Raw genomic sequence first — 27,571 nt, forward strand, 5'->3', positions numbered from 1 at the left:
TGCCAAAGAATGCCCAAACTACCGCACAATTGCACTCATCTCACACGCTAGTAAAGTAATGCTCAAAATTCTCCAAGCCAGGCTTCAGCAATACGTGAATCGTGAACTTCCTGATGTTCCAGCTGATTTTAGAAAAGGCAGAGGAACCAGAGATCAAATTGCTAACATCTGCTGGATCATCGAAAAAGCAAGAGAGTTCCAGAAAAACATCTATTTCTGCTTTATTGACTATGCCAAAGCCTTTGACTGTGTGGATCACAATAAACTGTGGAAAATTCTTCAAGAGATGGGAATACCAGACCACCTAACCTGCCTCTTGAGAAATCTGTATGCAGGTCAGGAAGCAGCAGTTAGAACTGGACATGGAACAACAGACTGGTTCCAAATAGGAAAAGGAGTGCGTCAAGACTGTATATTGTCACCCTGCTTATTTAACTTCTTTGGAGAGTACATCATGAGAAACGCTGGGCTGGAAGAAACACAAGCTAGAATCAAGATTGCCGGGAGAAATATCCATAACCTCAGATATGCAGATGACATCACCCTTATGGCAGAAAGTGAAGAGGAACTAAAAAGCCTCATGATGAAAGTGAAAGAGGAGAGCAAAAAAGTTGGCTTAAAGCTCAACATTCAGAAAACGAAGATCATGGCATCTGATCCCATCACTTCATGGGAAATAGATGGGGAAACAGTGGAAACAGTATCAGACTTTATTTTTTCGGGCTCCAAAATCACTGCCGATGGTGACTGCAGCCACGAAATTAAAAGACACTTACTCCTTGGAAGAAAAATTATGACCAACCTAGATAGCATATTCAAAAGCAGAGACATTACTTTGCCGACTAAGGTCCGTCTAGTCAAGGCTATGGTTTTTCCAGTGGTCATGTATGGATGTGAGAGTTGGACTGTGAAGAAGGCTGAGTGCCGAAGAATTGATGCTTTTGAACTGTGGTGTTGGAGAAGACTCTTGAGAGTCCCTTGGACTGCAAGGATATCCAACCAGTCCATTCTGAAGGAGATCAGCCCTGGGATTTCTTTGGAAGGAATGATGCTAAAGCTGAAACTCCAGTACTTTGGCCACCTCATGCGAAGAGTTGACTCATTGGAAAAGACTCTGATGCTGGGAGATATTGGGGGCAGGAAGAGAAGGGGATGAGGTGGCTGGATGGCATCACTGACTCGATGGACGTGAGTCTGAGTGAACTCCGGGAGTTGGTGATGGACAGGGAGGCCTGGCGTGCTGTGATTCATGGGGTCGCAAAGAGTCGGACACGACTGAGCGACTGAACTGAACTGAACTGAACTGAATGCAAATATGATTATTACCTCTGCTCTGCTTATAATCCTCTGCAGTTTCCCACTGCGCTCAGAATAAAATCCCCAGCCCATCTTCCTCTTGGGTCCCTTCTGCATTCTCACTTCCAGCTACACTGTCTTCCTTGCTGTTCCCGAAACACAGCCAGCAACTTCCTGCCTCAGGCTTTGAGGCAGGCAGTTTCTCAGGCTTGAAAGGTTTCTGCCCCTCCTCTCCGTCTCAGTGTCTGCACATCTGTCAGAATTCAGTGCAAGTGTCACTTCCTCACCCTCTAATTCTCTCCTACCCTTTAATCTCAGGCAAGCCACCTTTCATATCTGTCCACAGCACGCTACACTTTGGACTCAGCCGGTAATTATTTTACATTAGGAGCTGTGTCTGCTTGGTTAGACGGCAGTTGTGGCTCCTGACCCAGGACTGTGGGTGTGGCGTTTGAACACACTGACCTCCGGGTGTAAAGTCATATATAGGATGGTATAGAACCATCACCTGCAGTATTAGGGATCCAGTTTCTGACTCCAGGTTGAGGAGATGAAAGGATGGGAGGTGAGGTAAGGATGGCATTGCAGAAAGACAACGTGGTGTAAATTAGAGGAAAGGAACCCTGTTTTAATGGCTCAGGTTTCTAACCTAGGCCACTACTCACCTGATTTATTTGCAAAATCATTCGAATGGGATTCTTTTATTATTTTTTAAAATGTGTATTTATTTTTGGTTGCGCTGGGTCTTTGTTACTACACAGGGACTACTCTCTAGTTGCGGTAGGCAGGGTTCTCAGTGTGGTGACTTCTGTTGGCAGAGGAGAGGCTCTAGGCGCTCAGGCTTCAGGAGTTGCCGCTTGTAGGCTCTAGAGTGCAGGGTCAGTCACAGTGGCCCACAGACTTAGCTGCCCCAATGCATGTGGGATCTTCCCAGACCAGGGATGGAACTATGTCCTCTGAATTGGCATTCAGATCATTATTCTGTGATCTTTTTTAAAGACATTTTACCATCTGCCAGTTGGAGAGTCAGATTCTTAACCACTGAACCACCAGGGAAGTCCTGAGATTCTTTTAAAGTGACTTTTTGTGGAATTCCCTGGCAGTCTAGTGGTCAGGACTCAGCATATCCACTGCTTGGGTTTGATCCCTGGTCAGAGAATTAAGATCCCACAGGCCATGTGCCACATGGCCAATAACCAACAAAATACCCAACTGACTTTTCACGTATCAGCCACTTATTTGACCCAGCATAAATTAGCTAGTGTGTTTGTGCCAGTATTTTTAGTTTTGTATACACATGTAATATGGATCGTGACTCAATAATGTGGCTCATGACTGTCTGAAGAAAGTCTAAAATAGAATTTGTTTTGGGCCTTCTAGACTGTACATTTCTTCGAATCATCAACATTGAGTAACAGGATTTTAGAATCAAAATGGATTGAAGAGGTTCAGTAATTAAAGTGCCTCCATTTAGAGCTGAGACTGAAACATAGTGGTTGGTGACTTTTCAAGGTCACTTAAATTCATGTGAAGTAAAGCTGCCATCTGGCCAGATCTTCTAGATTAAAAACCATTCCCCATTGCTCTCTGCTCTACCGTGTATCTTTAATTAACATAGAGTGAAACTCCAAGTCAGCAGTTATTTTTAAGCATTGATGAAGTCATTATTCTGTGATCTTTTTTTAAAGACAAATTTTACCTTCTGTCATTTGGAGAGCCGCAAACCCCTATTTGATTGAGATGCAAGTCATTGAGTCAAGGGCCAGACCATGCCCGGCCTCTGCTAACCTCAAAGTCAGAGCGGCTGGTTATTTACCATCTACTAATGAAAGGGAAATGGAATGTTTCTAAAACAGGTAACCCATTCAGAGTGGACTTAGAATCCTTCTGACACAATGTATTTAAATATGGGTGTGTCTCATATTTGGCAAATTGATTTCAAGCCAAATGACTAGTCATACACAAGAGCTAGGATGGGCCCAGCTGGGAGACTGCCCTGGTTTCCTGAGCTGGACCTGGCTCAATTCCCTGCCTCTGCTGGCAGAAAGCAGGCATTTCCCCTTCCCTGCTTCTCATCTCAAGCTGGGAGCAGTGTGTATATAGATTTTACTGGGTCTCAGAGGGTTTCCAGGGAATGCACAATGAAAATAAAGAGGGGAGAGCCATAGGGTCCCCAGCTCTATCCAGTGCCATTCATCCCTCTGTTTTGTGTTTCCAGTGTAATGGTGTCACTTCCTCTAAACAAGAAACAGTCTCTCAGGATGCCAGCCTTTCACTTGTCACATTAGATCAGCACTGGTGTGGTGTTAGATAGACCTGGGTCCCATACCAGCTCTGCCACTTGCTATGCAACTTTGCCATGGGTGACCCTCGGTTTCCCTTTCAGTAAAACGGGACATTTGTGATCATTGAGATTAATATTCATAATAGACGTTTAATAAAGGAAAACTGATGTTTTATTAGTATTAACTAGTTGAATGACCTTGGAAGAGTGCCTTCACATTCAGTTGTTTCCTCATTGGGAATATGAGGAAGTTGGTACCAAACAGTTCTGTGGGTCCTTTCTCCCAGGCATTCTTGAATATTGGGGAACCAGCGTCTCATTTACACTCTTCTCATTTCCGCCTGTCTTAGAAGTGGTCCCCCAGCCCCACCTCAAGACCTTCTTGTCTTCTCACTTCTGCCGCTGTGGACGCTGCAGATTGCCGAGTTTCCAGGACTTTGCGTCCGTGCTGGATGCCCTCAGCTCGGGTCTAGGTGCAGACTGGTTGCAGGGTAGGTGGACACCGAGCTTGGATCCATCGTGGAGTACCCGGGCCGTGAATCTCCTTGTAGGAGAGGTGTAAAGGACGCAGATACTTCGGCGCTACTCAACAGCTTCTGCAAACTTCTTGCTCAGTGCGAGCTCCTTCTCCCGGCCAGGGCTCGGAGGCGGCAGCTCAGTAGGTACTGCGCAAGGCCGGGTTGCCTCGCCCGCCTGGGAAGGACAAGCTTTTAGGCGCAGGCTCCGGAATGGAGCCGGAGGCCGCTAGTGTGCTGCGGGGCTCCGAGAGCCTCCGCCGCTGGTGTGCTGTCGGGATCCCGGAACCTCCGCCGCTGGTGTGCTGCCGGGCTCCCGGAGCCTCCGACCGTTGGCTTAACCGACCGGGCTAGGCTGGGCCGGGGTCTCCCGCCCCTAGCCGGAACACTGCGTCTGCGGCGCCACGCCCTCGGGCACCACCCTGCAGCCGTGGGCGGGCCCCTGGCTGCCCCCAGCCGGGGACCGCCTGCTAATGAGATGTTAATGAGGCTCCAATAAAGTCTGCCGGCTGAGCGTGCTTGGCCGAAGCCCACGCCCAGCTAGACTCGCCTGTCGGGCGCACCGGCCCGCAGCCCTCAACCCCAGATTTTGGTCCGCGCCTCCTCTGCCTCTTCCACCCCCTCTTCCTCCTCCTCCTCCACCCTCCTTCCTCTGTCCCCGCCTCCCAACCCGCCCGGACTGGCACGCCCGCCTGGCAGGAAGAGACCCCTGCGGGCTCCCAAGCCCCCCGGTAAGTTGTCCAGCTGCGCCAAATGTGCGCCCCCCGACCCGCGGGGTCCCGGGGTGGGGGTAGGGATGCGCCTCCTGGGAAATGTGGCTCGAGGCCCTCGTGAATCCCGCCTGGCCCGTCAGGCGCAGTCTCTCTGCGCCTCCGTCCTGCCCAGCCCCTCCCAAACTTTACGGTCCAGAGTGTGAGTACTCCCAATCGCCCGCTGCCAGTGGTCCAGCTCCCTCCATCCTTCTGGACCGCCCTACCGCTCGTACATTCTTTGTCTTGGTGTTTCCAGATTGGGTCGCCCCTCTCCCCACTTCGCTGAGGTCTTCCTCCTTTCCACCTTCCAAGAGAGACCTTTGCTCTTACTGACATTCAGTCCGCCTCGTCCAGGTGACCTGTGGCGGTGATTTTAATCTCCTGCCTGGGCCTGGCCTGCGGGGCTCCGGTCTGGGACCGGGGAGGCGACTGATGGGGTCGGGGGATCAGCTCAAGGGTCTTCCCTGGGCTAGGCCACCACCGTCCTTAACTCCCCCGTGGGCAACCACATCCCCTTACCCTCTGATTCCTCCTGGTCCCAACGTGAGAAAGCTCTGCCACCCCTCAAGTTGCGTGGGTGGGTGCCCCAGCGAGGGAGAAGGGGACAAAGAGAAGCCTTGTCTGGAGAGATTCCTGGGAGAGCGAGCAGGGATGGGGCGGGGTGTCTGTGGGAGTGAGAGAAGCTGGGCGGAGCGAATCCTGCTGCCCTGACGCCCCCCAACTCCCCGAACGGTCTTGTGGCCACTGGAGCAGTAGCAAGTCACAGGGGAAGTATTCTGACCACAGTGAGTCAGAAATAGGCCTAGTTGTTTGTCACCAGACAGATGCAACATCCTGGGGCTGTCTGTTAAGGTAGTTTGGTGGTGGGAAGTGGATCCTACGTGGTTAGAGAAGGGGCTTCCCTCCAGGCTCAGTTGGTAAAGAATCTGACTGCAATGCCGGAGACCTGGGTTCAATCCCTGGGTCAGGAAGATCCCCTGGAGAAGGAAATGGCAAGCCACTCCAGAGTTCTTGCCTGGAGAATCCCATGGACAGAGGAGCCTAGTGGGCTACAGTCCATGGAGTCCCAAGAGTTGGACACGACTTAGCGACTAAACCACCACCACCACCTCCTCCTCCCCTTTAAGAGGCAATGGCAAGTGCTAAGGAGGAAAACTTTGCCCCTGGCATAAGACACACCACACCCAACGGCACACTGAGTCCATTGAGGGCTGCGGGGCACAGGGAGGCATGGGGTGAGATGGGACAGTGTGTGTGCCTGGCAGCTGGGGTTGCAGATATTAGATCTGTCCCTGTCTGTACTGCAAGGAAAGCCCATTTCTCTGACACCCTGCCCTCTTCATGTCTGAGAAATTCTCCCAGCCTGCTTGCAGGGCCGCGCAGGGCCTCGCTGAAGGCGGAGTAAGAACTGCTGTCCCCCAGGGATGGAGTAGAGCCTGGAGATTCCTGGCTGAGAAGGCTGAGTGGGAGGCTCCCTAGCTTTCTGCAGGCCCCCTGAGCTCAGGACTGCTGATTTTTCATTTCCAAACTTGGCAGATTTCACTTGAAGTGGAACGGATTGCGGCTGTCTGTGGAGCAGCTGACAGAGAGGAGAGGAGCCCATCTGGGTAGGACCCGGAGCTCCCTGGGGATACCACACTGCCTTCTTCTCCTCTTCCTTTTCCCTTCCTCCTTTCTCCAGCCTCTTGCAATCTCTTCCTTTCTTCTTTCCAGCAACCACGTGCCTCTGCCCCTTCCCAGGAACCCCTCCCTGGGGTCTCCATGGCCTCACCCACCTCCACCAACCCAGCGCATGCCCACTTTGAGAGCTTCTTGCAGGCCCAGCTGTGCCAGGATGTGTTGAGCAGCTTCCAAGGGCTATGCGGGGCCCTGGGGCTGGAGCCTGGTGGGGGGCTCTCCCAGTACCACAAGATCAAGGCCCAGCTCAACTACTGGAGTGCTAAGTCGCTGTGGGCCAAGCTGGACAAGAGAGCGAGCCAGCAGGTCTACCAGCAGGGCCGGGCCTGCACCGGCACTAAGGTGCGTCTCAGTGCCTGGGGCGGGGCTTGGAGAGTGGGCGGAGTCAGAGGAGGGGGCCCGCCAAGCCTGTGCCGCCTTGTGTGTTCGCAGTGCCTGGTGGTGGGGGCGGGACCTTGCGGGCTGCGGGCTGCTGTGGAGCTGGCGATGCTGGGAGCCCGAGTGGTGCTGGTGGAAAAGCGCACCAAGTTCTCTCGCCACAACGTGCTCCATCTCTGGCCCTTCACCATCCACGACCTTCGGGCACTCGGCGCCAAGAAGTTCTATGGGCGCTTCTGCACAGGCTCCCTGGACCACATCAGTGAGCACCGTGTGGTGGCCTGGAGGGGCGGATGAGCCTGGGCCTAGAGACAGGCCAGTAGGTGGGGGTCAGCCCAGGGCAGGGTGGTCAAGATTCACTGCAGTCAGATGGCTTTCAGGACTCAGGTCCCTCACCTGTAGAACGGGCACTTGGACTGAGTGAGCTCTAAGACCTTCTCCAGCCCAGACCAGGTACACACTGGTGTTTGGGGAGGCTGTAGGATCCTGGGGTCCCTGTCGCTAATGTCTTCTCCCTTCCAGGCATCCGGCAACTGCAGCTCCTCTTGTTGAAAGTGGCATTACTGCTGGGGGTGGAAATCCACTGGGGCATCACTTTCACTGGCCTGCAGCCTCCTCCCAAAAAGGGTAAGTACTTCTCTGCTCTTGAGAACCCCCATGTACCAAGGATACCCTGGCCTTGCAAAAGAAAAAGGGTAAGGTTGGGAGTCAGCTGAGTCTCCCTTTCTCACAGCCTGGCCTTTTTCAAACCCCTCTGAGTCTCATTTTGGGCTTTTGTAAAATGTGAAGTATTTCTTTCCTCACCTCCTTTCCATGGCTGTTGTGAAGGTGTCATTTGATTGACAGTGTGTCACTGCTTTGTAAACCACAAAACCTTTTAAATGTTTATTTATTTCATTGGATTGTCCTGGGAATATAGAGACCCCTTCAGTTTTCTATATCTTTGTGCCACTCACATCCTCTGCCCCAGGGAGTGGTTGGCGTGCTCAGCTCCAGCCCAGCCCCCCAGCCCAACTGGCCAAGTATGAATTTGATGTCCTCATCTCTGCGGCTGGAGGTAAATTTGTCCCTGAAGGTGAGTGATCCCTTCCCTTGAAGAAGCCAGCATCTTGAGCTCCTCCTGGGCCTTTCTAGGCTGTTGCACCCCTCATCCTCCGGCCACTCCCCACCTGTCCTCACCTCTAGGCTTCACAGTGCGAGAAATGCGCGGCAAACTGGCAATTGGCATCACGGCTAACTTTGTGAACGGGCGCACCGTGGAAGAGACACAGGTGCCCGAGATCAGTGGTGTGGCCAGGATCTACAACCAGAGCTTCTTCCAGAGCCTGCTCAAAGCTACAGGTCAGGGCCCTTCCGCACAGGGTTTCCCTTCCGAGTGCCTGACTATGGCCTAGCTCCCGATTCTCCCTCTTAGACCTGTTCACAGTCCAAAGAATCCCACACTTGTCCATCTTTGTGGTCCTGGCAGCAAAGAACCTGAGCCCCCAGGGAATCAGCAGGCACAACCGCACTTGGTCACCCAGCATGACAAGTCTTAGAAATCTCTTGCCAAATGCATGGGCTTTTGCTTTGTGCTTCTGTACATAGGCTTCAATATAAAAGTGACATAAATTCAAAGTGTAAGTGGTACTTCCAGAGGTGTTCTAGGTTTTCTTTGGCTTCACACTACCACGCATCTCATTTGGAGAAACCAGGCTGTCCTCTGCAAGCCTGTGACCGTGTGGTACACGTCTCCCCGCTGCCACTCCACCCAAGTTTCTCTCTTTGCTCCTCCATCTGCTGGGCCTGAGATAGATGGCCCGTGGTGCCACCAGAACTCATGGGTCCCTGTGTAGGGAGGACCCACTGCAGGCTAAGCTGTGATCCCAGCTCAGAGGTCAGGCATGTCTGGGGTATTTGGAGAAGTGACACATAATGAGAGGAGACACACCCCCTGCACCCTTCCCTGACCCCACAGGCATTGATCTGGAGAATATCGTGTACTACAAGGATGACACCCACTACTTCGTGATGACAGCCAAGAAGCAGTGCCTCCTACGGCTGGGAGTGCTGCGTCAGGTGGGGCCCAGGCAGGGAGGGACTGAATGGTGGACCCTGGGAGGTGGGGCCCAGGCCTGGACATGGTCTCCCCCTGGGTGTGGAGGGAGTCCATCCTGTCTGCAGTGGCACTTTCTCTACCTCAGTAAGCTCTTCTCCTCTGAGACTTCCATGGCCACTTGAATCCTATTCTGGGGTCAACGCCATATACCAGTCCCAGCACTGCATTCCATGAGGACTAAGCTCCACGAGGGGTTTTGTCTGTCTCTTCCTTGCTGACGATTCCCAGAGCTTAGAATGGTGCCTTCTATGTAGTAAGCACCCTGGCGGTATCTGCTGAATGAAATAGTTGAACACATGTAATGATGCTGGGCATGGAAGGCAGGATTTTCACGTCTAGTCCCAGCTCAGCCTCCAACTGCTGTGTAATTTGGGGGAGCCCGTTCCTGGGGCCTCAGGATGTGTACCTACTATACCTGAGGGGACAGGACACTGATGGTTCTGATCTGTTGGCCATGCAGGACTGGCCCGATACTGAACGGCTGCTGGGCAGCGCCAACGTGGTGCCCGAGGCTTTGCAGCGCTTTGCTCGGGCAGCTGCCGACTTCGCCACCCATGGCAAGCTTGGGAAGCTGGAGTTTGCCCAGGACGCCCATGGGCGGCCGGACGTCTCTGCCTTTGACTTCACAAGCATGATGCGGGCAGAGAGCTCTGCTCGGGTGCAGGAGAGGCACGGCACCCGCCTGCTGCTGGGGCTGGTCGGGGACTGTCTGGTGGAGGTGAGGGCTCAGTGTTCCCTGATTGGGGGGTGGCTCTCTGGATTCTGCGTAAGGAGGCACGGGGATTCCCTGGTTAGGTAGGGCGGGAAGTGGCCTCATGGAAGGGGAGGGTAATAAAAGGTTTACTGTTGTAAAGAGGAGCTGAGGGTGGCCTGGTGGTGTCATGGGGGCCCCTGCTCTGGCCTCGGGGGCACATGGGCTCCGGCAACCCTGTTGGGTTGGGCCCTCTGCTGGGCTCTCACTGAACTGTTTCTTGTCCTTCTGGCCCTGCAGCCCTTCTGGCCCCTGGGCACTGGAGTGGCCCGGGGCTTCCTGGCAGCCTTTGATGCCGCCTGGATGGTGAAGCGGTGGGCAGAGGGCGCTGGGCCCCTAGAGGTGTTAGCAGAGAGGTGAGGCCTGAGTTGGGGGGTGGGGCAGGGCAGGGCTGGATGTGGGACAAGACTCAGGAATAGGTTCGGAGATGCTGGGTAAGTAGATGGGGGAGTGGATAAAGGAGAACAAGGCAAAGGCCCAGTGGTGGTTGAGGGGTGAGCGCTAATGGTGCCCTCCTGCTCGTGCCTGTCCCTCACCCTCATCCCCCAGAGAGAGCTTGTACCAGCTCCTGTCACAGACGTCCCCGGAGAACATGCACCGCAACGTGGCGCAGTACGGGCTGGACCCCGCCACCCGCTACCCCAACCTGAACCTGCGGGCTGTGACCCCCAGTCAGGTCAGCACTCCACCCCAGGGCAGGCCTTGCCTCCTGGTCCCTGCAGCCACTGTCCCTCTGGGTGAGCCCCACCCAGACAGCCCTTCCCCATGGGCTGAGCGGGTGTGTGGTGAGCCCGCCTGGAGACCTGAAAGGGGCTGCCGTAGGTACGAGACCTGTACGACGTGGAGGCCAAGGAGCCTGTGCAGAAGATGAGTGACAAGACAGACTCCGGAAAGCCAGCCACTGGTGAGCAGGCCGCCTCCAGGGGCATGTCTAAAACATTGACCGAACAGTGATGTGTAAGCACCGATAGCAGTTGTAGCCGCTGGCAGCAGGGAGCAGAGTGCTGGAGCCCCGCTGGGTTGGGGGGTGGAGATTGGGGGCGTCCTGGAGAGCAAAGGGCAGCGGGCTCTTCGCAGCAGCAGCCATTTGGCAGCCTTTGCGGAGTATCTCAGCACTTTAACCACCGCTGAAACACTGGATGGTAGCCGTGCCGCGTTCTCGGCTGTCCTGCCCCTTCCCACCTGGCAGACCCCCAAACCTTCCTCTCCTTTCAGCCACTGGGCTTCCTTTGCCCCTCAGTTCATAGCCTGCTGGCCTCTCTGCGGCTAGCAGTGATTTCACTTTATTCCCCCCAAAGATTTTTTTTCAAATGAGAAAATGGGGATGAAGGAGGTGCTGCTCACATTCTTAGGCTGGTGCTCAGTCGGGGTGGGTCCCTGCTTCTGGCTCCCATACAGACCCCACAGCCAGCAGCTGGGCTCTGTCTGAGGGCTGGGGTGCCCTGGGTACCAGCGCAGCCTCCTCTTCCTAGGGGCAGTGGGCTCCCAGGAGGAGCTGCTGCGCTGGTGCCAGGAACAGACAGCTGGGTACCCCGGGGTCCATGTCACTGACCTGTCTTCCTCCTGGGCTGATGGGCTGGCTCTGTGCGCCCTGGTGCACCGGCTGCGGCCCGCCCTTCTGTAAGTCAGGGATTGGGCTTGGGGGTCCCTGATAGACCCTCCCTCTCTTCCATGCCTCTGCGCTGCCCCCTCCAGGCAGTGTGGAATGGCAGGGGATCCCAAGTAGGAGGGGCACAGCCACTGCATCCCAGCACCGTCACTTGCTAATAATTCTGCTCTAGTCACTTCACCTCCCTAGAGATAGTACTCCTGCCCCTCTGCCCGTGAGCATCCATTCAATAGGGAGAGCTCTGTGAGTGGTGGAGGCCCCCCAAGGCCAGAAGCCGTAGTAATTGGCTGGGTGGTGGTGGGTGTGTGGCGGAGAAAACCCTTCCTCCCCTTGCCTCCCTTTCCCGCTATCCCTCCCCTGCTGCTGTCTCCCCTTTCCGTGGGCTCAAGTTTTGGTCTCCCACTGACCTTTCTCCCTGCTGCCCCATAGAGAACCCTCCGAGATCCAGGGAATGGGGGCTCTGGAAGCTACTTCTTGGGCGCTGAAGATGGCAGAGCATGAGCTGGGCATCACACCAGTGTTGTCCGCACAGGCGATGGTGGCAGGGAGTGACCCACTGGGCCTCATTGCCTACCTCAGCCACTTCCATAGTGCCTTCAAGAGCACACCACACAACCCAGGTGAGCTGGAAGATGAGGGTGGGACGACAAGGGTGTGTGTGTGAGAGAGGGACAGACAGACAGAGCGAGGGAGAGAGCGCCCTATAAGGGACATCCTGGGAGAGGTATCCTTTAGGCCTTCTGGGCTGGCTCATAGCTCACTTCTGGGGATACAGTATTTCCCCTGATCTCTACGACTCTCCTCACAGGCTCGGTCAGCCAAGGCTCCCCAGGCGCTGCCACTGCTGTACTATTCCTTGGCAAACTGCAGAGGACCCTGCAACGGACCCGGACTCAGGTGGAGTTTGGGTGGGGTTGGGCTGGGCAGTGGGGTTCCCTGAGGTGAAGAGGACGACATCCAGGATGGGGGAAAGGAGAAGTGTGGGGCTCAGAGCCCATGCTTAGAATGTAGGACTTGTTGCAGGAAAATGGGGAGGATGCTGGTGGCAAGAAGCCTCGCCTGGAGGTAAATGCATGCAAGGGCTGGACAGTCCCTTCCCTGAGGTGCTCGCCCACGTCCTGTCCCCCAGGTCTTGCTTGCTACCCAAGCTCCTGTACCCAACCCCCCATCCAGTCTCACTGCCTTTCCCTTCCAGTTCTTTCATCTGCACACATGACTCCCTAACTGACCCTGTCCCTCTACCTCTCGGCCTTTTCAGATGGAGGCTGAGACCCCAAGTACTGAGGAGCCACCTGTCCAAGAGCCTGATGAACCAATGACACCGCCATCCCAGCAGCAGGACGTGAGCACAGGGGCCCGGTCTGCAGGCAAAGGCCTGGGAAGGGCAGGGAGGTGTTTCAGGGGAAGGGCCGACCTTGGCTTTGACTCCAGCTGACCTGGGACCTGGGGGTCACTGCAGGCCAGTGCTGAGGATCTGTGTGCACTTTGTGGGCAACACCTCTATATCCTGGAACGCCTCTGTGCTGATGGCTGTTTCTTCCACCGGAGCTGCTTCCGCTGTCATATCTGTGAGGCCACATTATGGCCAGGTGGCTATGGGCGGCACCCAGGAGATGGTGAGTGGGCCTGGGAGGCATTCAGAGGGACTTTGCGTTTGGCCCTACCAGGCGGGGTCAGGAGCTTGAAAGTGGAGAGGAACTGGGGTGCTGCGCATGAGGTAGACAAACAAGCTGAAGATGACGCTTTCTTCTCCCAAGCTCAGTCTTCTCTGTCCCCTCCAAAGCCCCAAAAGTGGGGTTCTGAGAAACCAGGAGGCTGGCAGAAATTCACCAGCAAATGCAGTCTTGTCACCCCCACCTTCCCTGATAGACTGAATATCTGATCCTTGGTCTGCCTACGTCTGATGCCTCCTTCCATCTCCCACCTTCTCAGGATATTTCTACTGCCTCCAGCACCTGCCTCAGACAGGCCACAAAGAAGATAGCAGCGACAGAGGTCCTGAGAGTCAGGTAAAAGCTGTGCAAGTGTGGTGAGGGGGTGAGGAGGAGGAAAGGGCTCCCCAGCCCAGCAGAGTGAGTGGGGGGAAACTGAATGTCCTCCACAGGAGTGTAAACTCTATGACGGCAGAGATCTTTGTCCTGTTTTACTTACTGATGTATTTCAAGTATCCAGAACACTGCCTGACATTGTTCAGTAAATGGCACAAATGGATGAATGCCAGGGCCCACATCTCTCTCAAGGGGCAGCCTCAGCCCATGCTGGGCAGGTCACTGACCAGAACATTTGGTGGCTTTTCTAGGACCTTCCCATGCCGAGTGAGAGTAACATGCCATTAGGCCCCATGACTCCCGTGGCCCTCCACCAAGGGACCAGTCCTGTCCCAAACCCCAGCCAGCCCACCCGTCGACTGATCCGCCTCTCCAGCCCAGAACGCCAGCGTTTATCCACCCTTCATCTCACCCCTGACCCGGAAATGGAGCCTCCACCCAAGCCCCCCCGAAGCTGCTCTGCCTTGGCCCACCAAGCCCTGGAAGCAAGCTTCAAGGGCTGGGGAATGCCAGTCCAGAGCCCTCAGGGTAGCTGCTGGCTCAGGGTGGAGATGGGTGGGTGGTTTTTGGATTCTTGGACAGGGATGTGGGGCATGGGGAGGGAGATCGTGGGGATTCCAGCCCATGTCCACATCCTGCTCAGTTCTTGAGGCCATGGAAAAAGGGGAAGAAGAGAGTTCCTCCTCCAGTGAAGAGGAAACAGAGGAAGAGGAAGATGTGCCTTTGGACTCAGACATGGAACAGGTGAGTGGGAAGAACCTGGCCACCTATTCTGCCCAAGCCAGCACACATCCACTCAACACACGCTTCCCCTCACCCAGGAGAAACCCACAGCACCCGGCCTCTTCTGAGCCCAAATATCTCCAAATGTGTTCTCGCCTGGTTTGACTATTTCATGTCTCTAAGCCTCTACCTTTTCTATCAGAACTTACCCCACTTCCAGCCTAGGGTCTTTCTGGTCCTTCTTAAATGGGAGCTTCCCCAACCCCTATCTACCTGACTGTCACAGTTTCTGAGGAACTTGGCTAAGAACTCAGGCACCATGAACAATTATCCAACGTGGCGTCGGACTCTGCTGCGCCGGGCCAGGGAGGAGGAGATGAAGCGGTTCTGCAAGGCTCAGGTGCGGCCTCAGGGTTCCCAGAGGTTCTGATGGGGTCAGAATCCTGAGACTGGGGATCAGAGCTCCTCTGGGACTCTGTTCTTGAGCAATCACCAGACTCCTGGGCCCTGTTTTGTACTCCTCAGGCCATCCAGCGGCGACTAAATGAGATTGAGGCTGCTCTAAGGGAGCTGGAGGCCAGGGGCACAGAGCTGGAGCTGGCTTTGAGGAGCCAGAGCAGTGAGTAAAGACAGGGGAGGGATAAACTAGGAGACCTCTGCCTCCTGGCACTGTGTTCTGACCCCAGCAACCCCCAAACTGCTAGGTCTGACTCACAGCAGGCTCTATTCCTCATGCCTCGACTCCGATGATCCTGGCTGGAGGCCTGACTGGCCCCCTCTCTTCCTTATCAGGTTCCCCCGAAAAGCAAAAGGCATTATGGGTAGAACAGCTGTTACAGCTTGTTCAGAAGAAAAACAGCCTGGTGGCCGAGGAGGCTGAGCTCATGATCACGTAAGGGGTGTAAGGTTTGGGGAGTAGGGGACAGTGGCATTGCATCAGGCAGGCCCCAGCCAGGGCTTTGCTCACCCTAGGCATCTGTGCTTTTTCTATTCCTGCCCTCCACAGAGTGCAGGAGCTGAACTTAGAGGAGAAACAGTGGCAGCTGGACCAAGAGCTGCGAACCTACATGAATCGGGAAGGTAGGCAGGATGTGGGGAGAGGCTGGTATTTGCACAAGCCTCGTGACTGCAGGTACTGCCCAGCAACAGTCCTCTAGTCTGCCCAGGTCCTCCAGTCTGAGTACCTCTGAGGCTGAAATGCCTCCAGAATTGCCTCTTGAACTGAAGGACACCAGAGGATGGGGCTCCAAGCCCCTACTCTGAACCTTCAGTCAGAGCTGCACAACTGAGCTTTTACACCAGATTTCCTTTAAGAATGATGTTGCAGCTAAACAATGCTAGAAAACCATTAGTGTTGACAAGCCAGTCTGACAGGGTGAGAAACAGCAGGGGTTGTAGAAGTCACACAGGCCAGGATTAGGCTGTGCCTCTTGTGCCTCTCTGCCGCATCCTCTGTCCTCTAAGCTTCGTCTCCTCCCTTCAGAAACCCTAAAGACAGCTGCTGATCGGCAGGCTGAGGACCAGGTCCTGCGGAAGCTGCTGGATGTGGTGAACCAGCGAGATGCTCTCATCCGCTTCCAGGAGGAGCGCAGGCTCAGTGAGCTGGCCTCAGAGCCCGGGGTCCAGGGCTAGAAGAGGGCAGGCTGCCTGACTTATCGGCCAGGAAGACTGCCTTACACAGAACAGTGCTATCCTGTGTTCATCTGGGCTGCCTGGGAGAGGGCCTCAGTGTTTACAATAAAACGTTTCTGACATAAACAGGACTTCTGGCTAGCTGCAGGTGTGAGGTGGTGACTGAGCACGGAGGGCAGACGGGTGGGAGCCCAAAGGTCTACACTGTGACAGTCACCATGTCCCCTGGCCCCAGTCACTGCCTCTATAAGGGAAAAGGCCGAGCCACAAAAGTGTCAAGCTTTATTGTTCCTCAGCTCTGTCTCTCTCCTGCTGCCCTAGGAGCAGGGCTGGCTGGGACTCTGGGCCCAGGTCCTGGGCCTCTCTTGCCCTTCCCAGCACATGCTGAAGCTCGGCCCGGGTCTTACACAAGCCCTTGGCCTCCTGCACGTGGAAGAGGTAGAAGGCACCTGCCCCCAGCACCAGTCCTACGTTGGGGGTCCAGAGCAGTAGAGCAGCTTCCCTCATCCATCCTCCGGCCGCCAGGGCACACAGCAACGCCAGGAGAAGAAGCCCTAGACCAACTGCATAGCCGGCCATGGTGGCCCACCAGTGAGCCTGGGCCATGCCCTGGTCCACTTCTGCCCAGGCCTCCCTTAGCACACTGGTCAATGGCGAGCTCTCTGCTGGTCCTACAACAAGGCAGGAGAGTGGGAAGGCAGAATAACGGTCAGAGTGGAGCAGGTACCTGTGGTGCAGAAGGGCCAAAGGAAGGGATGCAGATGACTCACCATGGGTAGGGCTGGGGTTGTGCTGGGGGGGGCTGTGTCTCACACACAGAGTAGCCATCAGGGCCTCATGATCAGAGAAGGGGGGGCCGCTGTAAGGGTCATGGCCTGTAGTAGTTTTGAAAGTCTTACAGGAGATGTATAGCCCAGACACTGCCTAGGAAAAGGGCCAAAGAGAAACTTCTATTTGGAAGTATGTTTCCAGAAAACCAGTTCCTAGCTATCCATTCTCCAGATGCCAGTGACATAAGAGTAGACCAGCTGGACAAAGGATCAGCACAGGCTAGTGACAGATGAAGAGACACGGTGGGTGTGGCGGGGAGAGGCCTGACCTTATAAAGTATATAGTCGATGCGGATGCCCAAGGGAAATGGCCCCAGCTCCTGGTGCTTGACATAGCAGTTCTTGGGTACCATCGTACAGCCTTCTTCAGAACCCTAGGTGAAGAGTGGGCTTGAGTGAGGATGCAGGGGGAGGAGGAGGGAAAGAGGCTGAGGGTGTAGGTGGGGAAATAATTACGACAGGTCCTCACCTTGAAGTCCCGGGTCTCCAGATAGGCATCATGCAGCCCGGTCCACTCTTTCAGCAGGCGGCAGCCCAGGTCCTTTGGGTGCAAGTTGAGGTCCCCACACAAGAGAACCACATCAGCCTTCTTGGATGTGTGGCTGGAGGAATCAAGATGGTGAGGCAGGAATTCTTCCCTCATCAGTTCTGCCCTAAAAGTGGGACCTTACAGCCACCACTCAGTCCCTCGATCCCACCCTATTTCCCCTGTTAAGCCCAGGCTCACACACTGGATGAACTGGGCCAGTTCCCAAGCTTGGGCCACGCGATGTGCTAGGTAGATGTCCTTCTGTCGATTGTACTCCGCATGGAGCTGCGCAAGATAGAGGAGACAGTAACAGGTGAGACTCAAGGTCCCAAGGGCAAGTGTAAATCAAGTTTGTCACTTGCCATGGTGCTTGGTAAAATATGTGTGAACTTTGCCTACTGACTTTAGGAATCCTGCCCCTACAACTCACCCCAAGGCGACTCCACCAAAGGCGTCCCCTCTCTCCCTCCCAGGACCAGGCTGCCTCTCCCAGCCCTAAGCACTGTGGGCTTCACTCACGTGGGTCACGTAGGCGTTGAGCACCAAGCCACTTAGATGGAGTACCAGCAGCCCCACAGCCTTCCCACAGAACCAGTCACAATGATGGATCTGCAGGCAGGAGTGGAACAGAACTCAGAGCACTGCCATCCTCTCTCTGCCCATCCCTTGCAGTCCTGGGAAGGTTACCTCCTTTACCATGTGTTAGAGGAGGTGGGGGAGGGCAGTGGACCAGTTGGAGATCAGGCTCACCATGTAGGGGTAGCCATTGAGGGTGAAGACATGCTGGGTGAATTCCTGGATTGGGTGTTTGGAGAAGACACAGAGACCACTGCCAATAATGCCGCTGAAAGCCAAATTCTGGTTAGCAGTCACAAAAGCAGGGAGAAAAATACCCAGCCCTTTCCCCCTCCCTTGTCTCCCAGCTCTTATCAGCTACTGTTTTTTTCTCTCTCTCTGCAGCTGATGGAAGTTCACAAAGTGTTAGTTGTTTGTGTGGGGTGATAGGACAGCCTGAGAGTAAGTCTGATGAGCTGTAGAGCTAGATTTTCCTCATTCCACCTTCTGCTTCCACACCCAGAGGAGAGGATGCTGGGGGAGAGGAAGCAGGGTGCAGGCAGCATAGGGAGGAGGGGCTGGCAGGGCCAAGCACCTCAAGGTCTGAAACTAGGCTTCCAGGCCAGTTGGCTGCTCACCTCCTGAAGTAGTGTGCAGCTGGGTAGGTGGGCAACAGCTTCTGTCTCAAGTACTGGAAGTCCTGTTCACTCCACACCTGGGGGAAGGGGTTAAAGATACCTTCCTGGTCCTTCCCCCTAGGAGAGCGCCCCCACCCCCGCTGCTCCCCTGCAGCCTGGTTCCGCACCCCACCTCCTCCAGTAGAGCTAGGTCGAAGCTCTCCATGTTTAGAAAGTCTCCCAGGCGCTTCAAGCGGTCGGCGCGATGCTTGCTCAGGAAGGGAATACCCCTGAGGACGAGAAGCGCAGAGGAGAGGTGACGGCTGCGGGCGCTCGGCACTCCGGGGCAGTACCGGAGTTGGGGCCAGGGGCCGGCCATGGAGGTGCTGGCACCCCGAAGCTGTAGGGCAGGGGAGCGCCGTGGCCCGGATGTGAGGAAGGTCTCCTTCCTCTGGCAGTGCGGATGCCGGGGGGACGCGGCCTCAGACTCGCGCTGCGGGGCGCACTCACCAGCAGTTGAGGTTAAAGACCCTCAGTCGCAGGGTGAAGTTGGGCTTCATGGCGCGGACGCTCGGCGGCGCGGGACGGTTCGGCCTCCAGGGCGACGGCCGCGGCGGGGACACGGGCGGGGCGGTCTCCTATCGGGGCACTGCGTACAGGTGGCCGCCCGGCTCCCGCGCTGCCCGGAAGGCGTCGGCGCCCAAGTGCACGCGCCTGGGGGCGGATCCCCGCGTTACCCAGGCAACCGGCCGGCGGGGCCCCAATCTGGCGGCGCGCCAACCCGGAAAGGCGCTGTGCGGTGAAGTCTGGCGCTGACCGGAGGCAACGGCCGCGCTGGAGGACCCTGGGCGCGGGCAGAGGGATCCCAGAGGCGGGGGCGGGTGGGGGCTCCCAGACGAGGTTCTGGGAAGCGGCGAACCGGACTGAGGCACGCGGGACGTGGGCTCCGTGTTCCTTTTCTGCGAAGCTCGTCCCTGGTAGCCGCCGCGTACGGGCCCTCTCCCCCCTCTCCGCCGGCTCAACAGCAACAGGCGCAAAGTTGAGGAAAGGCCGGGCCTTCGCCGACCGCCCCTCCCCTCGCCCCGCCCCCCTCTTCCCCGCGAGCGGCGGGGGCGGGCTGAGCGGTGGTTGCCCTGGCGACGCGCAGTGTTTGTGACCCCAGGAGTCCCTGCGCGCAGGCATGGCGAGCCAGCAGCAGTCGGTTCCATGCATCTCGCGGTCGCCACCCGAACAGCCGCTTCAGGTGAAGGTGGTGGGGCTTTTCAAGAGCTCCAGCTTTCAGATCGCTAAGAGCGCCGCTGAGGTAACTGTGAAGAAACTGCAAGTGCGACCCGCTTCCCGGTCTTGCACTACCTGGTGGCGGGGGTCGAGGTTCAGGGAGGGGTTGTCCCGGCTGGGGTTGATCGGAGCGTGCAGGTGACAAGTGCCGGTCTGGGCAGGAGTTCCACTTCGAGAAGGGCTGCCTTTAACGGGAGATTCGAGTGAAGGAATCGTTCAGAACCTTGCTGGGAATGGAAGGTGATTCCTATCTATACATTAACACATACTTTATTCCACATTAATTTTTCATTGAAATTATAGCTTTTGAAACTCCGTGGAAAAAATATTACCAAATAACTTCATAAAATACTTAACAAGCAACATTATCTATCATTAATTGAATGTCATTGAAAACACAGTTAATTATATTTCTAGATATTTATACTAAATTGAAAATATTCTAACAAAATATTACCATATAACTAGCTGATTTTTTACAAACTCCTTCCCCAACTTATTTTTGAAAGCTATTCATTCAAGGGAAGTTGTTTTCTGTTTTTTTCCTTTAAATTTTCTATAGCAGTCACTACATCCCAGTCGAATTGTTGCTTAAGGGATTTCTTAACAAATGACCCCCAAGTGCTCTGGAGAATCCAGACATTTCTTTGTAAATATGCAGAACATTGTAAAATGAAAAACACTTTAACTGAAAGAATTTGGCCAGGTCTGCAATGCTGCAGCACTACTATAACCCGAACACAGGAGAAATGTAGAAGTATGTGAAATGTTAAAATGTAAAATTCAGCATGTCTTTGGGGTTTGCTCCAGATATGCTGTTATAAGATTAGGCCAAGCTTCCCTCCTTCAAAACTATACTAGACTACAGGACAAAGCCTTATTAAAGTTTGTATCTCCCAAAGTACCCAGCTGGATCACTTGACACAGAATGTTCCCAAATAGAAGAAATCTTAAGAAATTCCTAACTTCTTGCCTGCTCCAAGTCCACAGAGTTACAGTTTTGAGTTTATATCAAATCAGGAAATAGTAACTAATTTGTGAAATAGGTGAAGTCTCAAGATGAAGAGAACAAGTGATAAGAAGTCTGTGAAAATAGTCTGTGTTAGCTGGGCTGATGGGATCAGCAAAGTTATACGGCCCACAACTGTATTTAATGAGTTGGAGGGATTTTTTTTCTCTTGCTTTTTCTTAGTTCCTTATCTGAAGGAGCATGTTTTCTTTATACCGTAGAGAAGATGTTGGCAGATCTTTTTCTGAAAAAGTCCATACATAAAATTGTTAGGCCTTTGGAGCCACAGGCTCTCAATCGTAACTACAAAACTCTGTCCTTGTGCAAAAAGCAGCCACAGAAGGTTTGTAAATGAATGGTGGTTTTCCAATAAGATTTTTATTCTGGACAGTGAAATTAAACATATATAATTTCACATGACATGAAATGATTCTTCTTGTGATTCTTTTTTAACTGCTTAAAAATCTAAAAATTATTCTTAGTTCTCAAGTCTTAGAAAAACAGGCAGTGGTCCAGATTTGGCCTGCTGATCAGCTTGTCAACCCCTGTCAGAGAGGACACTAAGTCAAGAAAGCAACGTCTTTATTTTATTAATAATGTTGTTTTTCACTTTCTAAAGCTTTCGCCTACTGTAGCTCTATTTGAGTATGAAAATATATCAATGTAAATTCAGTTAGTTCTGTGTTAATAAAGGATCCTTGAATATATTTCCAATATGATCACTTGTAGGCAATCTCCGATACGTAATTAACTGGAAGACTTAGATTTATAAAGAGTAGTATTACATAATATAGTCCATTCTGGAACAAATTATGAAGAAAGTATGATTAAGTATGCTTAATTTGAAAACTCTTGGGCTTATTAGTTATACCAGGTGGTCCCTCAGTGAGAAACAGCAGTCGTCTTGCATGACTGCCTCAGACAGAGCACAGACACTAGAATTGAGAAAAAAGGACCCATCAGCTGTTGGTTGGGTACAGTGGTCTAGGAAGGCAGTGGCCACATTGCTGTTGCCCTCTTTTGCTACCCCTGGTCCCAAGGCAGAGTACACTCATGTCCTGGCTTTCTCCCCCTTGGACTATCCACCCTTGAGGAAGAGTGCTAAGCCAGTGTCCCCTTAGACCATGACAGAAGCAGCCAGCTGACACTTTTCCCTGTTGGTTCATTTACTCCTCAGACCTGCTCAGAAAAGTGCTGCCTTCTCTTGCTTTAGAAGAAGACAAACTATAACATTAAAAGGAGCATTAACATTTTAAAAAACTTTTTTTTTAAACAGGTATTGTTAACCAGAAAGAATTTTCTCTGATTCATACAGACAAAATATATTAAGTCAATACATGCTCAATATCTAGACCAAAACATATTTAATATTTACTTCTCTTTTCCCCAGGGGCTATAACCACAATCATATCTTTTGGTTATTCTCCATGTCAGTAAATTAAAAGTAATAAATTTTTTTTTTTTAGTTAAAAGTACTCATGGCTCCACTGAGATGTAGTAAGAGTTAATTTAGGGAAAAACTGGTCCTAAAAGAACATGGCAGATCACAAAACTGTTGGCATAAACTCATTTGTTCACTTGTTTATGCAGTTGCTATGTGTGGATGGTCTACTGTGTACCAAATATTGAGGCCAGTGGGAAACTAAGACATAGTCTTTGCCCTCAAGGAGCTTATTCTCTTCAGATGAGAGACAAATAAGTGTGGCCTGGGGAGGGACTTAATAGAGGTAAGCATAGGGCCCTCTGGGAGCTGGCAAGGGGCATCTAAGCCAGACTTTGTGACTTGGGTGTACACTGTGTGAAACTTCCTGAAGACTCCATAAAAATCAGGGGGAATGATTTCTACTTTAAAAGAGAATGTACTCTAAAATAATATTCTATTTTGAAACCTAGAGTCTGAAGAGTAATTATCCATCCAAATTTGAAGATCCTATAATAATTCCTGTTCAAGAATTTGCATGGCATCAATATCTGCAAGAGAAAAAAAGGGTAAAGGATATTTGGGGTATGGGAAATGAGCAAAGTTTTGTCTGAATTATTTACCTATACATTGCTTTGGAAAAACAAAAGCAGTAATTTTCATACAAATAGATTTTATTTCTCTAAATTAACTTTTCCTAAATTATTTCAGTCATTTTACCAAGCTGATATTAAGAAAAAGTAAAACACTTCCAGGATTTTCTTTTGGAAGGCAAGCAATAAAGGTAAGTTTGACACTGTCAATGCTGATATTTACTTTTGCTGATGACTATCCCTCTTTCCCTGCATATCACTTGTCCTACTTCCTGTGACACCCTGGCACTCAGGTTACTATGGCTTGGTACTCTTTTAGGCCCAAATTCTGGAAGGTTTCAGTGGTGTCCAGCACAGAAACAGCAGGAGAGCATGTGGGGTCCCAGGGGAGCTCTGAGGGCAGGCATCAGCTTCCCACAGGATAACCATGTCCAAATGGGAGCTTCTTTCTCTGCACTCTCCCTAATAACAGTACCCCTTGAGGACCCCAGGCCCTAAGGCTGACAGAGATTATCCAGAGATGGCAGATTGGTTTCCTCTTGAGTGCCAACCCTAATTAACTGGTAGTGCTGCCTGGAACGTGCAATATGAAGGATTCTAAGGTGGCATCCTGGCTCTGTTACAGCTTGTGTTGGGGGCAGACTGGAATGGATACATCTCCTGGCCCAGTCCTGTAGAGAGTCCCAGTCCTGGTTTCCCTGCCCCACCCCATCTCTCAGTGGCTGATGAGATCGCATTTCTCCTGATCAGAGCAGTTTTGATTGTCCTGTGTTTGACTGCACGAGGATGTCCTGTGATTATTATGCAGACTGTGCTGCTTTACAAGATCACTGTCTCCCCAGTCACATGAATAGTGCAAGATAAAGTTAAGAATACCATTTAAGTCTCATACCATTTTCACAGCCACAGTACATTTTCATTGTAATTCGAATAGAAATATAACAAACACTTAGCCTATGGTGCTTATTATATGCCAGGCTCTATTGTAATGACTTCTGTAAATATTAACTCTAATCCTTACAACAGCTATGGTGACCAGTGGTCCTGGTTTGCCTGGATTGGAGGGGTTTCCTGGGATGCACAAATTTCATTGCTAAAGCTGGGATTGTTGTTGTTATTCAGTTGTTAAGGCATGACTCTCTGAACCCCATGGACTGTAGCCTGCCAGGCTTCCCTCTCCTTCACTATCTGCTGGAGTTTGTTTGGTCTGTTGAGTTGGTGATGCCATCCAACCATCTCATCCTCTGTTGTCTCCTTCTCCTTCTGCCCTCAATCTTTCCCAGAATCAGGGTCTTTTCCAATAAGTTGGCTCTTTGCATCAGGTGGTCAAAGTATTGGGGCTTCAGCTTTAGTATCCGTCCTTCCAATGAATATACAGGGTTGATTTAAGCTAGGATGGTCTGAGGCAAACCCAGACAGTTGGGCACTCTAACGTAAAACAATGTTTTTCTTAATATTTATCATCAAACTTCCTAAACTGCCGATCATACCATGTTCTCCACCTACAAGAGAGCCATGATTTCATGCTTCGAGGTTTGTACCCATTCTCTTCCATATTCCCACCATACTGGGAAGACTGGCGTGGGTTCCATTCTGCAGTTTCTGACCTGTCAGTCTGGGTTGCTGACGTTGAGATATTTTGTGTTCTCTCCTGCTTTTCTCATGGGGGCTGAATGAGGCTTCCTAGATCATTACTGCTTCTTCTTCCCACATACCCTTTAACTCCTGTCTTTCTTTTCTCCACCTCCACCCGACCCTCATCTCTTGGATACTTGCCACCTTAACCTCTTCTTCCTCTTCAGTCTTTTGTTCTCCTACAAAAGCACTGTCATCGGACTTCCCTGGAGGTCCGGTGGCTAAGACTTCGAACTGCCAGTGCAGGGGCCTGGGTTTGATTCCTGATCAGGGAACTAGATCCCCACATGCTGCAACTAAGAGTTTGCATGCCACGACTAAAGATGCTGCATACCACAACTAAAAGGTCCCGTGTGCTACAACTGCGATGCAGCACAGCCAAATACATAGATTTTTTTTTTTAAAAAAGAGCACTGTCTTATGTTATACATAGTGCTTCTTAGCACATATGAGGTTAGTCTGAGGTGGCCTTATGCTTCAGCAGAATGTAACGCCAACTCTGAGGGATGGCTTCTGAACCTTCGGGAAGGCCTTTCCCCCACCTCCAAAAAAGGGAGCATCATACATCTTTTTTTTTTTTTTTTTTTAGTTTTTTATTTTTTAAATTTTAAAATCTTTAATTCTTACATGCATTCCCAAACATGAACCCCCCTCCCACCTGCCTCCCCACGACATCTCTCTGGGTCATCCCCATGCACCAGCCCCAAGCATGCTGCACCCTGCGTCAGACATAGACTGGCGATTCAATTCTTACATGATAGTATACATGTTAGAATGCCATTCTCCCAAATCATCCCACCCTCTCCCTCTCCCTCTGAGTCCAAAAGTCCGTTATACACATCTGTGTCTTTTTTCCTGTCTTGCATACAGGGTCGTCATTGCCATCTTCCTAAATTCCATATATATGTGTTAGTATACTGTATTGGTGTTTTTCTTTCTGGCTTACTTCACTCTGTATAATTGGCTCCAGTTTCATACATCTCATCAGAACTGATTCAAATGAATTCTTTTTAACGGCTGAGTAATACTCCATTGTGTATATGTACCACAGCTTTCTTATCCATTCATCTGCTGATGGACATCTAGGTTGTTTCCATGTCCTGGCTATTATAAACAGTGCTGCGATGAACATTGGGGTACATGTGTCTCTTTCAATTCTGGTTTCCTCGGTGTGTATGCCCAGCAGTGGGATTGCTGGGTCATAAGGTAGTTCTATTTGCAATTTTTTGAGGAATCTCCACACTGTTCTCCATAGTGGCTGTACTAGTTTGCATTCCCACCAACAGTGTAGGAGGGTTCCCTTTTCTCCACACCCTCTCCAGCATTTATTGCTTGCAGATTTTTGGATCGCAGCCATTCTGACTGGTGTGAAGTGGTACCTCATTGTGGTTTTGATTTGCATTTCTCTAATAATGAGTGATGTTGAGCATCTTTTCATGTGTTTGTTAGCCATCCATATGTCTTCTTTGGAGAAATGTCTATTTAATTCTTTGGCCCATTTTTTGATTGGGTCGTTTATTTTTCTGGAATTGAGCTGCATAAGTTGCTTGTATATTTTTGAGATTAGTTGTTTGTCAGTTGCTTCATTTGCTATTATTTTCTCCCATTCAGAAGGCTGTCTTTTCACCTTGCTTATATTTTCCTTTGTTGTGCATCATACATCTTAGTGCTGGGAAGCCCTAGAAACCATCGGGTCCAGCCCGCTATCTTGAGGCAGGTGATGAGGGCTCCTTATATATAGAAGACATCCAGAGAAGGCATGTAATAACCTTCAGCTTCCCAATAAAGTCTATTTGTTCCTGCCTTTCTCCTACCAGGCTAACTAAAATATACACAGTTAAACTTTTCCTCTCCTTTTTCAAGTTTTGTGTCCTGTAAAATGTGAGACCCCTGATAAATGTCGACATTCCAGGGAGTACTGACCCAGGGGCTATCTCAGTGACTGACAGTTCAGCATGAACAAGCGAGGAACTGGAAGTGAGCTCCTCCTGGGACAGGAGCCGGGAATGGAGCATGTTGGCAGCTAAAGGCAGGCCATTCCCCAAACTGGCATTTCTTCAAGTGCAGTCTCCAGACCAGCAGCAGCAGCATCTCATGTTCAGTTCAGTTCTGTCGCACAGTCGTGTCCGACTCTTTGTGACCCCATGAACCACAGCACACCAGGCCTCCCTGTCCATCACCAACTCCTGGAATCTACTCAAACTCATGCCCATCGAGTCGGTGATGACATCCAACCATCTCATCCTCTGTCATCCCCTTCTCCTCCTGCCCCTAATCCCTCCCAGCATCAGGGTATTTTCAAATGAGTCAACTCTTTGCATCAGGTGGCCAAAGTATTGGAGTTTCAGCTTCAGTATCAGTCCTTCCAATGAACACCCAGGACTGATCTCCTTTAGGATGGACTGGTTGGATCTCCTTGCAGTCCAAGGGACTCTCAAGAATCTTCTCCAACACCACAATTCAAAAGCATCAATTCTTCGGCTCTGAGCTTTCTTTATAGTCCAACTCTCACATCCATACATGGCCACTGGAAAAACCATAGCCTGACAGAATGTGGTCCACTGGAGAAGGGCAAACCATTTCAGTATTCTTGCCTTGAGAACCCCATGAACAGTATGAAAAGGCAAAAAGATAGGACACTGAAAGATGAACTCCCCAGGTCGGTAGGTGCCCAATATGCTACTGGTGATCAGTGGAGAAATAATTCCAGAAAGAATGAAGGGATGAAGCCAAAGCAAAAGCAACACCCAGTTGTGGATGGGACTGGTGATAGAAGCAAGGTTCGATGCTGTAAAGAGCAATATTGCGTAGGAACCTGGAATGTTAGGTCCATGAATCAAGGCAAATTGGAAGCATCTCATGGGATGCTGGTAAAAAAAAAAAAAAAAAAAGCACTCTCAGGCTCTATCCCAGAATCAGAAACTTGGGGTGGGGCTCAGGTATGATTCTGACTCCCCACTAAAACTGGAGAACAGCTGTCCCAGATGATGCATAGTTTTGCCAGGACTGGCACTGGGTAATAATAAACCAGATCTCCTCCGAGGTGACGTTACTCAGTGGCCACACACTGAGGTTTAACACACTGGCCGTCACGGTTGTGTGGATGAAAACACACACTTAATTTTGAAGGGCTTAGGACTTTAAAGTGTTAAAGAAGTTGAGTTACCTTCCTCATTGCCCCTCATGTGTCCCAGAAATCCTGCTGGCCCTCAGGAGGCATTTCCTTACCTGGTCTGACTTCCCTCCATCAAAAAGCACTCTTTTCCATCCTTGGCATTGAAAACCGTGTCTTATTTAGGATCCCTAACCAAGTATGCATACAGTAAAATGTGCTCCGGAAAT

General features: G+C 51.7%; 3 protein-coding genes across 6 annotated transcripts in view; 2 read left to right on the top strand and 1 right to left on the bottom strand.

The window, feature by feature from the left end:
- On the top strand, window positions 4,272-15,894 carry MICAL1 (microtubule associated monooxygenase, calponin and LIM domain containing 1). 3 transcript variants are annotated; one of them, XM_018053080.1, is made up of 26 exons: window positions 4,272-4,826; window positions 6,384-6,454; window positions 6,561-6,866; window positions 6,957-7,164; window positions 7,425-7,529; window positions 7,873-7,977; window positions 8,088-8,243; window positions 8,860-8,960; window positions 9,461-9,718; window positions 9,992-10,107; window positions 10,301-10,427; window positions 10,574-10,655; window positions 11,224-11,371; window positions 11,790-11,980; window positions 12,169-12,257; window positions 12,384-12,425; window positions 12,619-12,702; window positions 12,820-12,976; window positions 13,293-13,369; window positions 13,660-13,963; window positions 14,052-14,152; window positions 14,418-14,531; window positions 14,657-14,750; window positions 14,924-15,023; window positions 15,138-15,211; window positions 15,615-15,894. In XM_018053080.1, the coding sequence occupies exons 3-26, from the start codon at window positions 6,609-6,611 to the stop codon at window positions 15,761-15,763; spliced, it is 3,240 nt and encodes a 1,079-aa protein (XP_017908569.1). In that variant the 5' UTR covers window positions 4,272-4,826; window positions 6,384-6,454; window positions 6,561-6,608; the 3' UTR covers window positions 15,764-15,894. The 3 variants fall into 3 exon arrangements, with proteins under 3 accessions (XP_017908569.1, XP_017908571.1, XP_017908570.1); XM_018053082.1 differs by having other exon boundaries at window positions 13,660-13,936; window positions 15,615-15,885; XM_018053081.1 differs by lacking the exon at window positions 6,384-6,454.
- SMPD2 (sphingomyelin phosphodiesterase 2) lies at window positions 16,029-19,003 on the bottom strand. The gene is made up of 10 exons (XM_013966440.2): window positions 18,805-19,003; window positions 18,488-18,584; window positions 18,316-18,392; window positions 17,873-17,966; window positions 17,642-17,731; window positions 17,325-17,407; window positions 17,063-17,195; window positions 16,863-16,967; window positions 16,534-16,687; window positions 16,029-16,434 (listed from the first exon to the last, which is right to left on the bottom strand). Exons 1-10 carry the CDS (start codon window positions 18,852-18,854, stop codon window positions 16,046-16,048), a joined length of 1,272 nt encoding a protein of 423 aa, XP_013821894.1. The 5' UTR covers window positions 18,855-19,003; the 3' UTR covers window positions 16,029-16,045.
- The window catches only part of PPIL6 (peptidylprolyl isomerase like 6), a 37,180-nt gene continuing 29,050 nt past the window's right edge, over window positions 19,442-27,571 (top strand). The window contains exons 1-3 of one of the 2 annotated variants that reach the window (XR_001918534.1): window positions 19,442-19,597; window positions 22,475-22,570; window positions 22,713-22,785. Coding sequence is in view for 1 of the 2 variants with exons in the window: in XM_005684638.3 (XP_005684695.3) it covers window positions 19,475-19,597; window positions 22,475-22,570 (219 nt within the window). In the remaining variant the exon portion in view is untranslated. The remainder of the gene's footprint in view (window positions 19,598-22,474; window positions 22,571-22,712; window positions 22,786-27,571) is intronic. The other variant, XM_005684638.3, reaches the window with a different exon arrangement.

This window comes from Capra hircus, chromosome 9 (genome assembly GCF_001704415.2).
Source record: "Capra hircus breed San Clemente chromosome 9, ASM170441v1, whole genome shotgun sequence".
Taxonomy (NCBI): domain Eukaryota; kingdom Metazoa; phylum Chordata; class Mammalia; order Artiodactyla; family Bovidae; genus Capra; species Capra hircus.

What these genes read in the sequence shown, in the direction of transcription:
- MICAL1 (XM_018053080.1), top strand. Translation starts at nt 6,609, where the DNA reads ATGGCCTCACCCACCTCCACCAACCCAGCGCATGCCCACTTTGAGAGC. An exon ending in GAGCACACCACACAACCCAG is followed by an intron (nt 11,981 to 12,168) that starts GTGAGCTGGAAG and finishes CTCTCCTCACAG; the next exon opens with GCTCGGTCAGCCAAGGCTCC. An exon ending in GAGGCTGAGCTCATGATCAC is followed by an intron (nt 15,024 to 15,137) that starts GTAAGGGGTGTA and finishes TGCCCTCCACAG; the next exon opens with AGTGCAGGAGCTGAACTTAG.
- SMPD2 (XM_013966440.2), bottom strand. Translation starts at nt 18,854, where the DNA reads ATGAAGCCCAACTTCACCCTGCGACTGAGGGTCTTTAACCTCAACTGC. An exon ending in GAACTGGCCCAGTTCATCCA is followed by an intron (nt 17,196 to 17,324) that starts GTGTGTGAGCCT and finishes TGATTCCTCCAG; the next exon opens with CCACACATCCAAGAAGGCTG. An exon ending in TGGAGACCCGGGACTTCAAG is followed by an intron (nt 16,968 to 17,062) that starts GTGAGGACCTGT and finishes CTCTTCACCTAG; the next exon opens with GGTTCTGAAGAAGGCTGTAC.